We start from the raw sequence: 14,394 nt of genomic DNA, 5'->3' as shown, positions 1-14,394 counted from the left end.
CGGTTTTTCAAATACAAAGATAAGTAAGTATTCTTTCTACGACAAATTGAAATTCACCTAAGGCTCGATTATTTAAAATTAACGAAACTTACTTTTATTTTATACCTATTCGAGAATAACAAAAAATATTGTTGTCGGAGAGAAAAGGCTCACCCTTGACCAACTGTGTAGGCTCACAGATAGCGGCGCGCTTTGTGCAATAAATACCGGCGATTTCATTTCCCTAATTAATATTGATTAATACCGAATGGACGGGACGATTAGAACCGCGATTCGGTTTGCGGGTGTAATTACGTTTGGCTAATTAATATTGGTCATTCACTTTTGGCGATCTAGCGTATTTATGTTATAAAATAGGTATATTTTCATTGTTTTTTTTTTTTCAATTGGTAACTTTTTAAAAAGAACTAGCTCTACATAATTAATTAGATTCTGAAACACTTTTAGCGTTGAATAGGATTATGATTTCTTTCAAACGCTGAATTTGTATTAGTCTAAAAAGAAATATTTCTGTAGATAAAGTTTAATTTATTTTTCAAGTTATCACATGCTGAAATGTTATTAAAGACTTTAAATATTCGAGTATAGTGATTCTGATGTGTACTAGGTACTTTTTCCTTACTACGAACTTTAATCTAAACTATTCATTATTATAACATGGAAAGCTCTTAAATGTTCTGTCCCCGATATTATAGTTGGAGATGAGATCGATTTTAAAATCAATTTGTCTAACAATTAAGATAATAAATTCCAATGTTGACCGTCTTTGTTGACCACTGTCGATCGCCAGTGGTGCCAACTGTTTGTTAATTATAAGAGCGCTTTCACATTAGGGCGTTAGTAGCGCGACTGCAGCGCGGCAGCGGCGTTTTTATAATGTGAAGGCATACATCCGCTGTCACATAGTATAAATCGCCTAAATGTGAAAGCGCTCTTGAAACGATAGCCCTTATTTAATGCCACCTCTTTGCACCCATATTGACCAATTCCTCTCTTCCCCAGGAGCCCCGCACGCGCTCCTCGGCAAGACGCGGCGCCCGCGCACTGCGTTCACGTCGCAACAGCTGCTGGAGCTGGAGAAGCAGTTCAGGATGAACAAGTACCTGTCGAGGCCGAAGAGGTTCGAAGTGGCTACCAGCTTGATGCTCACTGAGACTCAGGTAAGATTGTGTTAATTTATCATCCACATTTCAGCTACAAGATGTCCACTTAAGTAGTTATTACTTCGATAGTGAGTGTAGTGGAAGTTAATAAAATGAAAGAGTGGACTGTATACAATTAGTTGTCTATTCGGTATAAATTAACAATGTTATCGAGACCGTTTTGTGCAAAGTCGTTGAAGAGAGTGCGTCAGGATCGTCTTCTTCGATGTTCGCTCGCGAACCGAACATTGCTCGTTTGTTCGCCGAACGCTCGCCGCTCCCTCCGGTCACGCCGCCCGCGGGCAATGTCCGTGAGTAGACAGTAGTGGACATTGGCCTCAATTTCACCCACTGAAGAACTGCCTTCAAAGATTTCCAGTAGGGTCAGTTATAAGTGGCCTGCATCTAGCACTTTTCTGCAACCTAGTAACGCTGAATTTACAGGTGCGTTGCCCCTATTCCAGAACCTTATAGAACAAGTATCTGTCCCAAACTCACTGAGACGCAGGTGTGTAAGGTTTTACTTAATTCATAAACAACATTTCTGTCATAGGACGTCCACAGCTGTTACTTCGATAGTGAGTGTAGTGGAAGTTATAAATGAAAAGGAGTCGACTGTATGAAAGATTATCGAGACCGTTTAGTGCAAAGTCGTTGAAGAGAGTGCGTTAGGATCGTCTTCTTCGATGTTCGCTCGCGAACCGAACATTGCTCGTTCGTTCGCCGAACGCTCGCCGCTCCCTCCGGTCACGCCGCCCGCGGGCAATGTCCGTGAGAAGACAACAACTGAACATAGACCTTCCTCAAAAAATCATGGTGCTAACACAGTCTCAGACCCTAACTTCGAACTACTATGCTCTTCTGATTAACTTCCTTGCGGGTCCAATGATAGTTTAACATTCCCTCGGGACCAACTTGATCTTCATTGGTTGAGATTTTACTGACGATCAAGCTGTAGATCGAATAATCCCGTAACTCAGACTCTTGGGGTTAGGTTAGGTAGGGTTTTCTTACTCATCATCATCATTTCCATCATATTTCAGTCACACAACGTTCACTGCTGAAAATCTTCCTCAAAGATTTCGAGATGTTTTACGCAACCCCCTAAAAATCAGATTTCATGTAAAGCCAAGCTTCTAACTCTAAGCCTTACTAAACAAACTTTACACCTTAGTCAAATTCTAGTACTTGTAAAGTTCAAAACTTAGCTTTACATTATTCTTATGAATATTATTAAAATATGAACTTTATTTATAGAAATACTAGCTGACCCGGCGAACTTTGTTCCGCCTTAATGGAAATAAATAAGCAGACTTTTTCCTTTTATTTCGAACGGGATAAAAAGTATCCTATGTCCTTCTCCTGGCTCTAAACTACCTCCCTGACAATTTTCAGCTAAATCGGTTCAGCCGTTCTTGATTTATAAGTGGAGTAACTTACACGACTTTCTTTTATATATACAATAGATGTGAGGTTCGAACCCACTTTATGGCTCTTTATCGCATTTTGTGAGCAACAAAACTAGTTAACAACGATTAAGTAAATTACAGATTATTATCGTTAAATAAAATCGTCTAGCTAAACTGAAACCACTTTCAATTACTCCATCGACAAGGGTACGAGAGATTAATATTTAAACCCACAAACACCCCAGGCAATAACCTTTATGGCATACGTTTTGCCACCCCTATAATCTTGTCCCCGCATTTACAATACCAACTTAACTCTACAGTCACAGTGGCGCTAGTATCTACGTGTAGAGTTCTTTTTTCTACGCTAAACTCGTAGTTTACGCTTCTGCCCGCACCTAAGGATACGGTTGTCAGATTTGTAAACGCAAATCCGGTATCTGTCATAGTGACAGGTGTTTCCCGCCATTTCGCAAATGTCATAAAGAGGTTGTTTTTAGTGTCGTCTCGGGAGGGAACGTGTTTTAGATGTTTTTGTGTTTGAGGAGTACTCAGGGAATTATTTTCCAGTCTTGCGATGTAGAGAATATTTTGTCATCTCTCTTATTAAAAAGTATTGTTGTCAATAATGTTCCTTATCCCATTATTCCCATTGTGGAAAACTAAGGCTTAGTTGCACTACCTAACTTTGACCGTCTTTAATGACGGTGTTTTTTGTAGGGAATTTAACAGATTTTTGACGTTTGCTAAAGTTAAAGTAAGATGGTCAATCCAGCCTAACTCTACTTAATTATTGCAACACTTGATCAATTTATATTTTGTCCACAGGTAAAAATATGGTTCCAAAACCGCAGAATGAAGTGGAAACGCTCAAAAAAGGCTCAGCAAGACTCCAAAAAGGATTCGCACTCCCACAACGAAGAAAAGAGCAAACCAAAAGAACCTCTACCTCCGCCGGAGCCTGAAAAACCTCCGCAGAACATGGCCGCCGATTTGACAGCTGTCAAACCTCCCGCCATGTTGGACAGGGAAAGAATCATCGCGTTGGAGCGAGAGAGGGCAATGGCGGCAGCTAATTTTAATTCTAATTTGGAAAACAACAGGCGAGGGATGGTTGTGATGAGCCAAGATGGCGGACGGCCCGGCATGGACATGTTTAGGCCGTACGTGGTATGAAAGTAAAGGTTTTATTAGATTGTAATTTATTTTTGTTGTTGTAAATATTATACGATGGTATACCTACCTCGGGTTACACCATCCTTACTTTAACCATAACAAACGTCAAATAAAACACCGGTTAAAGTCATAGTACGGTTGAAGTTAAGGTGGTGCAACGCAGTGTTCGCTGGGTTAATGTGAGAAAATATTTATTTCTAAATTAAATAATACCGAAATCAATCCGGTTCTTGGTAAAAGATGAAGCCCGTATTCACAAATGATGCCTGCTTATGTGATGCAAGAAATCGAGCTCTGTGATTGGTTCATGTGTCACCCTGTGCGTCCACGTGCACTGTGAGACCTCATAGTACCTAATGTTTTTGAATACGGGCGTCAGTTTCTTTCTTCAGTGTTTTTAGCGAATTGTGACTTTTATTTTTCTATTTATTAACTTAATATCGTGCATTTATTAATTGCTTAATTATTGTAAATATGTAATTATTTTCCCCATTATTAATAAATTAAATCGTGCGGTGTCCAAAATTTCATGTTTATTAAAGACATTTTTTAATAAAATTAGTTCGTAATTTTATTTAAATGAATGAAGAACTGAAATAGGCCAAATAATTTATTAACAATATAGACTATAGTATTAAGTATTTACTTGTGTAAATAACTTTTAGACAACTCACAAAGAGGGTTTAATTCATTATTTTGCAAATTTGTGTCCAGGATTAAGTTATTCCAAAGATCAAACTTAATAAAAGCATCATTGACTGAATAAGTAGAGTGAGTGATAGTAAAACTTAAATTATTTTAGAATAACTAATATTATTTAAGCAAACATCTTACAATCAGTATTATTTTGTAGCATAGTTTGTAAATGGTGTTCTGTGAAAGTTTTTTTTAATAATATCTTCGTTAGTATTTTATAAATGTCTGTAAATATACGCACTATATTTAATTTAAATAATTATTGAAAGGGCAGGGGCGTAACTTTGGTATGCTGTGTCTATGTCATATATTTTAAAGGTACTTTAGAAGATTTCCTCGGTAGTCAAAATTACAGGCAGACAGCAAAGGAACAGAGCAAAACTCAGAAAAAATACTGTTGTACTCACAGTAAAGCTATATTTATAAAAAAACATTTATGTCAAAAAGTAATTTTAATAGGCCGCGAAAATAATGCAATATCTTTTTTTATGTAAGTCTAATTTTATTTTATTTTACTAATCAGAAAAACATGTACAATTTATTTATAATTCACTGTGAAATATGCTTTTTAGAATAAAGCAATTAACATTAATCATAAATTAAATAAATCTTAAATATTATTTATAGTATTTATGTAAAAAAAACTACGCTAAATTAGTCGTAAGAACAAATGTATACTATTCTAATTATAACATAGTATAATTAATATTCATAAGATGTAAATGGCGATCTCTTAAGTAATGTGTTTAATTATGTAAAGATTTACAAAATATAGTCATTATGTTAAAAGAATATCTTTCATTTTGTTTTCCCACTAAATATTCCCGGATCAAAAGCCCAACTTCTAACAACTATAAACTAAATGCCCGATGTCATCATCATCATCAAGTCTTTAGGTATCTTCTGCAGGAGCACGATGCTCTCTTATTTACCAGAGGAAAATGGAGGATTTGTCCTACACTAACCACGCTGGCCAGATGGGTTAAATATATTGGAAAAAACCTTCATTGACACAACAAACACACATAAGTACTAAGTAATTTAAAAATAAGACTAACTAGGCATTAAACATTGAAGTCACCTGTAAATTTTTAATTGACACGAAAACAACTGGTATGAGTTAAGTAATCTTAAACTTGGACTATTTACAATTTCATATGCTTTTAGATGATGGTTACAGAATAAAACTGTTTAAAACAAACTCTGCTGTTCCGAAAGGAGGTGATAATAAAATAACAAAAAATCACTTAGTTTCTTCCTTGTTGCTACCATAATTTAAGTGATTTTTTTGTGACATTTCGACTTTGTTCCCATAAAAAGTTGTTGTATTTAAGTATGAAATCCCCTTTTGGATCCAACAGGAATTTTTGCCTTGTATAACTAGAAACATCAAATAGCCACGCGTCCTATTACTCAGTATCCATTACAGTTTCAGTCAAAAGCTAATATTTCAAAGACCTCGAACGGACCGCTTTGAACTCCGAGCAGTAAATTGAGTGAGGGGGCGGCGATGGTCGGTAACACCCATTTTTGAACGAAACAAGACACTCTTTAGATGGATAAGATCATTAAAATCAGGGATGTTATGGATATCCGTAAAAGTAACCGAAACTTTCGGATATCCGAAATAAAAAAATATCCTTAACCGTAACCGAAACCGGTATAATGTTATTCATATATCCGTAACCGTATCCATAACCGAAACTACATATCCATCCATAACATCCCTAATTAAAACGAAGTAAATTGTACTTACTATTCAAGACACTACAAAAAGGATAAGATCGTAAAAACATCATAGTGTAAATTTAAAAAAATACAAGTAGAAATGAGAATCATCCTGTGGTGCGTTAGACACTTTAGACATGATTAATGAATAAATAGTTGAATTGGGATACTGAAAATAATCATGTTTTCTAATAAGACATCTAAAAAAAATAAGTTCTGGGATCAAAAAAGTTTGCCCACAATCTCATTACATTTTCAGGAATAAACATAGTAACTATTGCGTTTTTTAGCAAAATGTTGACAGAAAATACGTTACATAATCATAATAATTCAATTCATAAAGTATAATTTCGGTGCTTTGATGAATAACTAACTCCAGCTCATCTGTACAATCTACACCGAACAAAAGATATCAATAACAATTCCTAATTATCCTTAATAATACAAATAAATGGCCACCCTACACTACTTCAACTGAACTATAGATTGCGTTGGAAAAACGCGAAGATTCGTATTCTTGACGCGTCGGGAGAGCGAGATGGCAATGTCTTGCATCCTCTTTTAACGACTTGAGCTACTGAAAGAGCCGTATTCTTAATGCGGATGTAGTTTTCAGCCCGATTTTCACCAAGCGGAGAGATGTGTTTGGATCTGGTGGAAACCGGGCCATAGCCTTCGAATTTGCAACTTAATCTGTTCCAGTCGAATTAAATGGCACGTTTTGTGCGAAAATGCAATAAAAAATTTGAATTTGAAAAAAAAAAACCTTTGCATGACAGAAAGGCTGTGTCGGACTGAATATAATGCAAGCTAAGTTCTTGATAAATAGTTATCTATCAACAGTCGATTGATAACCTCTACTTTAGTTAGAGTCTAACTCCAATTAAACATTCATTGTTCGTTATTTTAGTAACGCATTTTTACGTACCTACCTAATTTAAATGATATGAAAATGTCTTGACTACTCAAGCTTGAACTTTAACAGTTACTTAACTCCCCCAGATTCACACTTGAGTATTTCACGGGTCTCAAATAGAGGATCGCGTTATACACCCAGCCCAGAGGGGGTGGGGCCTGATTGATGGGGCTTATCCAAACTACTTACAACAGATGAGTTGCTACCGTATCGAACTCATTGTGCCTGTAATCTATGTAATCGATAGGTATAAGTTTAGGTATTGGATGTATACTGTACAGGTACAGACGACAACATTATAAATATCTATGACTATCATAAAGAATGTAAACCCTTGAAAAGGAGGCTGACAATAGTGACTGAGTTTCTTGCGCTGCTTCTTCTCAGCACTGGCCCAGTTATTGTCCCGAAGCAGTGGTAGGGTTAATACTGGGACGTGTAAAAGTGCTTTTTATAAGCCTATTTGCAAAAATAAATGAGTTTTATGAGTTTTTATCCTTGGACATTTACACTGCGCCTCTAGCAAATTTTGTACTATGGATACCTCCAGACAACGGATAATACACCCTTAAACATACTTAAATACTTTTTAAATTAACCACAATGAAGGTAGTACAATTAAATAGTCGGTCCAATATACCAGACTTTCCCCTATAGGGGAAAGTCCTGAAAATCCTATAGGATTTTCAGGACTTAAAAATGTAAAGGTACGTTTATTGAAAACCAGCGTCGTGGCCTTCCCCACCGTGGGCCACAGCATGTGCTGAGTGGAGTCCCATTGCGATGGGCATCGCTGTTACGACAGGATAGCACTGCTCAGTTCACTTTTTATTTCCTTGTAATATTTATGTGCTATTTCTGTCTTTTTTTTGTATACGTTCTCTGTCATCATGTATAAGTGATGTTCATCGTAATAAATGTTACTTTCTTTCTTTCTTTAATTTTGCCGCGACAGTGGTGGGTTCGAATCTTACCGTTTAACATTAAAAGATTGTAATGGATATGGGGAGGGTACATAGCTCGTAGAGCTGATGGCTACTGGGGCAGAAAAGTTCTCGAGAGGCGACCACGAGCCGGAAGACGTAGTGTGGGCAGACTTCCTACTAGGTGGACCAACGATGTGGTGAAGATCGCGGTAGGTGACTGGATGCGGGCGGCGCAGGAACGGTCTTTGTGGAAAACTTTGGGGGCCTTTGTCCAGCAGTGGACGTCTTTCGGCTGAAACGAACGAAAGAATAAAATGATAAGATCGAGTAATAGTTTAACACAATCAAAATTAGTTTCGGTTTAAAATATTGATTTAGGTGCCCAAAATAATCTTCCAAAATGGCGGCGCCGAAAGCGCGCGAAACGTCACGGTGCCGTTACAAAATCAAATATCAAATATTGATATTCCCCGGCCGATTTTGTATTCTGTTTGAGGTGCGAGATACTATTTGCACTCCAATTCCCTCCGTTACAGTTGTCATTGATTCTGTTAGTCTGGTTACATTTTGTAAACTAGAGACGGCGAAACTGCGTTCCGTTTTACGTTTTTTTTTACATTTTATTTTACCTTATCTGTGTTGGCGATTGTCTATGGTTCATGAAACTATACATTTTCTGAAATTGTATTAGAGAAAATGGCTGGACTCGGATGGCATTGCAATTTTTGGTGTCATAGATCGTGCTGGTTAAATCTTTCTCCATCCTATGGTAACTGAGCTCACAGCCACAGCTCTGCTCTGATACCAGACTTTGTACCGCCATAGGTCGATGAAATGGCATTTTCTAGACTATCAGCTTACCCACCACCTAGAATACAATTATGTACCCTTTTAGGGAATAGTGACATGACTGTCTGCCTTAGAGACCTCAAAGACTGTTAAATAGAGCCGCTTTGTACATTAAATATTTTTTAATAGAACTAAAGTCAAGAACAAAACTTGTGATGTGAACAAACCTATTTTAAAACTTCTTTAGAACAACAAGAAATAAAAGAGCAGAGACAAAATAAAGCAGTAGATAATATTTCAGCACAACAATTTTCCAGCCATAACGTTCATCAAAAAAGAATTCCACAAAAAAAGAAAACGCTCGCTTCCGGCGTTCGAAAATTCAAACGAACCACGGCCCAACAGCGCGAAGGCGGGAAGACGACGCCCGTTGATTGGTGCAAATTGAATTTGGCATCAAGGAGGGGTATTGTCGTGTTGGCGATCGCTGGCTGATTGCCCGTTTGCGGCGAGGGAATAGTGTGGATGCGGCTTTTGTTTAGAAAGTTGAAATATTTTCAATAAAATAATTTGAGTGTGATAAAACACTGTGTGGTGTGTGACTTATTAGAAATTAGGTTCTAACCTCTCTCTGATGTTTTGCTGTGCCCTTGCAGGGCGTCACATGAATACCTCTATTTTGCAACAACATATAAATTGTAATGTGACATGCAATAAACGATTTGAATTTGAACCTAAATTAACAAACGCTACTAGAGTAAAATAGAGGGCTTGAAATCGCATAATTCTAACCAAACGGGAAACAATTGCCATAAATTATTGTTCAATTTGTGTGGTGGATACCTGAAAAAGAGCTCATGATGCCCGAATCGATAGGCCTAAACTATCTATTAAATTATGAGCAAGTGCAGGCAACATAAGACATTGACCTAAGAAGGCACAAGATGGTAGAGCCAATGGTTGCGGAAAAGCGTTAATGCAGGCCACTACCGACCGACTAATTTGGAAATAGGGGGACATCTGTGTTCAGCAGTGGACGTCCTGTGGCTGAAATTATGACGATAATGAGGACCCCAGGCTTGTAAAAACTACGAAAGTATGTGGTCATGTCCACACATTTCTCTCTCGTGTGATTGCGCCGCGGGACAACAGCCATCGTCGCAAGGACGAGCTCAACGACTCATAACACGAGCTCCTGACGCACTCCAGTTTATTCGTCATTAACTTGGCTGACAAAGGTGACTGATGTTCTTCAGCCACATCTTCTCAGCACCAGCCAATATGTGTCCCGAAGTGGTGGTAGGATGAGCTATATATTTGGGACGTGTAAAAGTATGTACCTACATTTCCTACATCTAAAAACGTCTACTACATCATCATCATTTTAGCCACAGCTGCACAGGACGTCCAGTACTGAACATGGTTTCCCCCAATGATTTCCACATCGCCCGGTTGGTAGCAGCATGCATCCAGCGCCTTTTCCTACTACCTTTATGAGGTCGTCTGGACACCATGGCTAATACTTGTAAAGGATTTGAATTAAACGCCTGTCTGTAAAAGCTACAAATGTGCTCCTGACGCACTCCAGTTTATTCGTCATTAATTACGTTTCAGTCAGACCTTAGTCTAATAAATAGACGAATTACTTTGTTCTAACATAGTACCCTTTTTTTTCGGGAAAAAAAATGAAATTGCATACCTACCCTGCGGGGGCAAGGTTATGTGATGCTACTTAGTTTCTAGATTATGTGCGTTGCTTGTCGTATGCATGCTCAGCTTGAAGTAGGACTACAGCACGTCAAGCTGAAGTACGCTGTAGGATCTATTTATTTTTGTGTGTCTAACCTGGACCAACTCCAACCACTAAGCCATATGGGTGTATGTAGGTAAGTAGGTATAGACCAAAGAATAGGTACTCATACTCCAAGGTATAGACGGTATTTAACGAGTAGGTAACTTTGCGAGGCAAAATCAATAAACCCACTCAATAATTAACAGACAATCACATTTCCATTGGGAATTCACAAGACGACTGTTTACTTTCACCCAAAATCCCAAATCAACATCCTACAATACCCTTTATTTGCACAGCATTTGATTTTGGAACGCGGATTAATGCCCACTAACGCCATCTAGCCAGCCTCATGAATACATGGAACCCATTTACAGATGGCGCTGCGAATTTATCGGCACTCTCGCGTTACGACCACTTTGTCCGCATTTCGCGGGCTTTTATCTAAATTAGTCCCATTTCTTACATAGTGCTTAACATATTTGTACAGATTATACCCTCCCTTGTAATTCGGATAATGTATCATAAAGTTTTTCGGGCGATTTGTTGCGAGGCTGAGTGGGCATGTTGCCTTCGCCTCGTTCGTAGCTATTTAGAAGAATAATGTTTGTATATTATGGTGATGGCCAATAACAGATGAAAAAATCACTTGATTTTATTGCAGTCTTTCTTATTTGTAATAGTAATTTGCATTAACAAGGATAATTTACTAAATGACTCCTTCGACGTGAATAAGTTACTTTTTCTTTCGAAGAATCAGGTTGATTCAACCTGCCGCTGTTTAAAATCGATTAGAATGATTCTTATTTATTTTAACATCAACTTATTTACAAAATCTCCGTTCAGAGAACTGCTTAAATAAAAATTAAATTCAATCGTTTGAGCCAAAAGATGTCCACTGCTGGACTTGAAAGGCTTCCTTCAAGGATTTCCACAACGTCCGGCCTTGCGCTGCCCACATCCAGTGATTCCCGCAACCTTCAGTAGGTCGTCAGTCCACCGACTATCTATTACTAAACCTAATAAAGGCAAGGCAGTTTGGAATATAATTCCATTACAATCCGAGACCCTGACAGTTTAAACTCGTCCGTTAACTCAAAAGCTAAACGATTTCCATTGAAGTAATTTATTAGCAGTCGATTTCGTAAGTTAACTGCTGTATATGTTAGGCCAATTGCTTTTTTATGTAAAACAGCTTTGTATGTATGTAAAAGATCGGATTCGACGAGATTTCTTGGGGGACTGCCATTGAGTGGGTAACTGTATGGAGTGGATAAAACCACGTTACAGATTTTTGTTAAGTCACCAATATTGAGTTAGTTTTATATTGAAGTAGGTACTAAGAATCATTTATGCAGGCAAATGATTCTGTGTTTTTCTTATCTATAGTTAAGTTTCATTTTAAAAGGTACACTATGTCCATAAGTTAAGTATGAAATTAATAGAAAATACGTAAACCAACTGCTGCTCTAGCATGAACAACTTTCGTCTTTGAATCGTTTGCGTATTCGACAAAATTCGATACTCAACCTTCGAATTAAACAATAACGTGACAATTTTGATTTCAAAATAAGTTTCGTGCAACCATTTCTCATACTAAGATCACTTTACGACACGTTCACAAGGGCGCTGTTGTAGTTTTCGTACTAAATCTTTTCATGGCAATTCGAATACGCAAACGATTCGAACTCGAAAGTTGTTCGTGCTAGCAGTACCTCTAGTAGGAAAAACTTTCGAGTTCGTTTCGTTGCGTATTCAAAGTGTCATCGAAAAATTTTGTATGAAAAATTAAACAGCGCCCCCTATATTATAGCCGCCCTAGGGGGCGCTGTTTAATTTTTCATACAAAATTTTTCGATGNTGTTCGTGCTAGCAGTACCTCTAGTAGGAAAAACTTTCGAGTTCGTTTCGTTGCGTATTCAAAGTGTCATCGAAAAATTTTGTATGAAAAATTAAACAGCGCCCCCTATATTATAGCCGCCCTAGGGGGCGCTGTTTAATTTTTCATACAAAATTTTTCGATGACACTTTGAATACGCAACGAAACGAACTCGAAAGTTTTTCGTACTAGAGGTACTGAAGTCGCTGACATAGCCCGACTGATTAGCAAACTGAAGTGTAATGGGCAGGGCATATAGACACAGAACTGACGGCCGATGGGGCAGCAAAGTCCACCCACAAGGTGGACCTACGACTTCATAAAGAGGTAGCAGGAAGGCACTGGATGTAGGCCGCTACAAATCGGTAATTAAAAAAAAACATTGGGGGAGGCCTGTTAAGCAGTGGTGGATGGAAGTCCTATGGCTGAAATGATGATGATGATGATCGAATTTTTCAAAATCGAGTAGTTACGTAAGTAGTTAAGTTACGTCATAAAAAAATCTTTGTTATGTAAAAAAAATTGGTTAGATCGCGTTGTATAGTTCCTAGAAAATTTAATCTGTATAATGTTTCCCGATTTGCAACTTGACTTGTGGCGGGCTCCTTTACAAAAACAAAAATTTCGCTGCCACGAAACAAGCTAAAAGCGACCCTATCACGCTTGAATTAAGCCTTGTAAGAACAGCAATAGATAAATGGCAGATGTCAATATTGTAATGGCGCCAGAAATCCCCGGGAAAGCGAGCACAAATCGGCCATCTTGGATTATTTTTCCCGCCTCTTTGTTTTTCATGCCATAAAAATTATCAGTAAAATTGTGTTTTATTGAGACAAACTTGGTTAAAAACAACTTAATGACTGAATTTGTATGTTATAAAATTGCTATAAAAATCTGAGATAGAAATGAAAAACACCATACCTACATTATGTTTTTCTTTACAGAGTCAAAATAACTTACTAAACTTTGCGTGTAGACCAAATCCTCCCTTTTGCATTTATTTTAGAGAAGGTCGTTCTCCTGCAGTGGAGACTAATGTCCTATTTTACCATCAATCCCTAATTTTTAAGTGACCCCTATAAAACAAAATGCCTGTTAAGTTACCATAGGGGTCACTTAAAAATTAGAGATTGATGGTGAAAACGGGCATAAGTAAGTAAGTCCCGTATTCACACACATTACTATGAGGTCTCATAGTGCGCGTGGACGCACAGGGTACTTGCAAACCAATCACAGAGCTCTATTCAACGCTGTGCGTTCGATTTGCTGTTTCACTTAAGCAAGCATCGATTGTGAATACGGGCGTAAATGATGACCGATGATGACGATGATACTTAGGCAAGGTGAATAATATTATTACAGACATTTTGTCCCCAGCGGGAGTCGAACCCGCATTTTCACTCCAACCACCAGGTCAAGCGGCTATTTCTCGTTTACTAGACCAAATCCATAAATAATTGCGATCTACACATTTTACTATCCCACTTTATGATCTGTGGTTCGTAGTTTTATGGGAAATATTATGGTGATTGCCAATAAATGGCAGGGTTTCGGCCTTGATGCCATAAAAATCGCTTTTTAAGTTATGTACTTACTTGAAGTGGTAATAAAAATTTTATTATAACTCATCAAGTCACTTAATTACCAAATAACTTTCCCATTGTGTAATGTTGTAACAGATTAAATATTATAATAATCTTAATTAGTAACTAAACTTTTGATTATAAAAAAGAGGGTATTTATTGTATCATTGCGAAAAAATTTCATAATTATATATTTCATTCTTGCAAAACTTATTTACTCGTATTTTGTGAATTTTAACCATTGGGGCCAATGGGACGTTACGTAAGTAAAGTAGGTATAGATGACCCATGCTGAACTGTCCCGCCAAACTCAATGACAGGGGGGCGCTACCATCGTTCAACTATATGGTTTCCAACA

At 37.6% G+C, this 14,394-nt stretch overlaps 1 protein-coding gene across 1 annotated transcript in view; it reads left to right on the top strand.

Moving 5' to 3' along the window:
- Positions 1-4,034, top strand: part of LOC114351366 (homeobox protein Hox-D4a) — a 28,788-nt gene extending 24,754 nt beyond the window's left edge. The window contains exons 3-4 of the mRNA XM_028302549.1: positions 1,003-1,160; positions 3,380-4,034. Coding sequence (XP_028158350.1) covers positions 1,003-1,160; positions 3,380-3,727 — 506 coding nt within the window. The 3' untranslated portion in view covers positions 3,728-4,034. The remainder of the gene's footprint in view (positions 1-1,002; positions 1,161-3,379) is intronic.
- The last annotated feature ends 10,360 nt before the right edge of the window (positions 4,035-14,394 follow it).

Source organism: Ostrinia furnacalis, unplaced genomic scaffold (genome assembly GCF_004193835.3).
Source record: "Ostrinia furnacalis isolate ACB-3 unplaced genomic scaffold, ASM419383v2 OfSCF1132, whole genome shotgun sequence".
NCBI lineage: Eukaryota > Metazoa > Arthropoda > Insecta > Lepidoptera > Crambidae > Ostrinia > Ostrinia furnacalis.
This window is presented reverse-complemented; position numbering and strand designations above follow the sequence as displayed.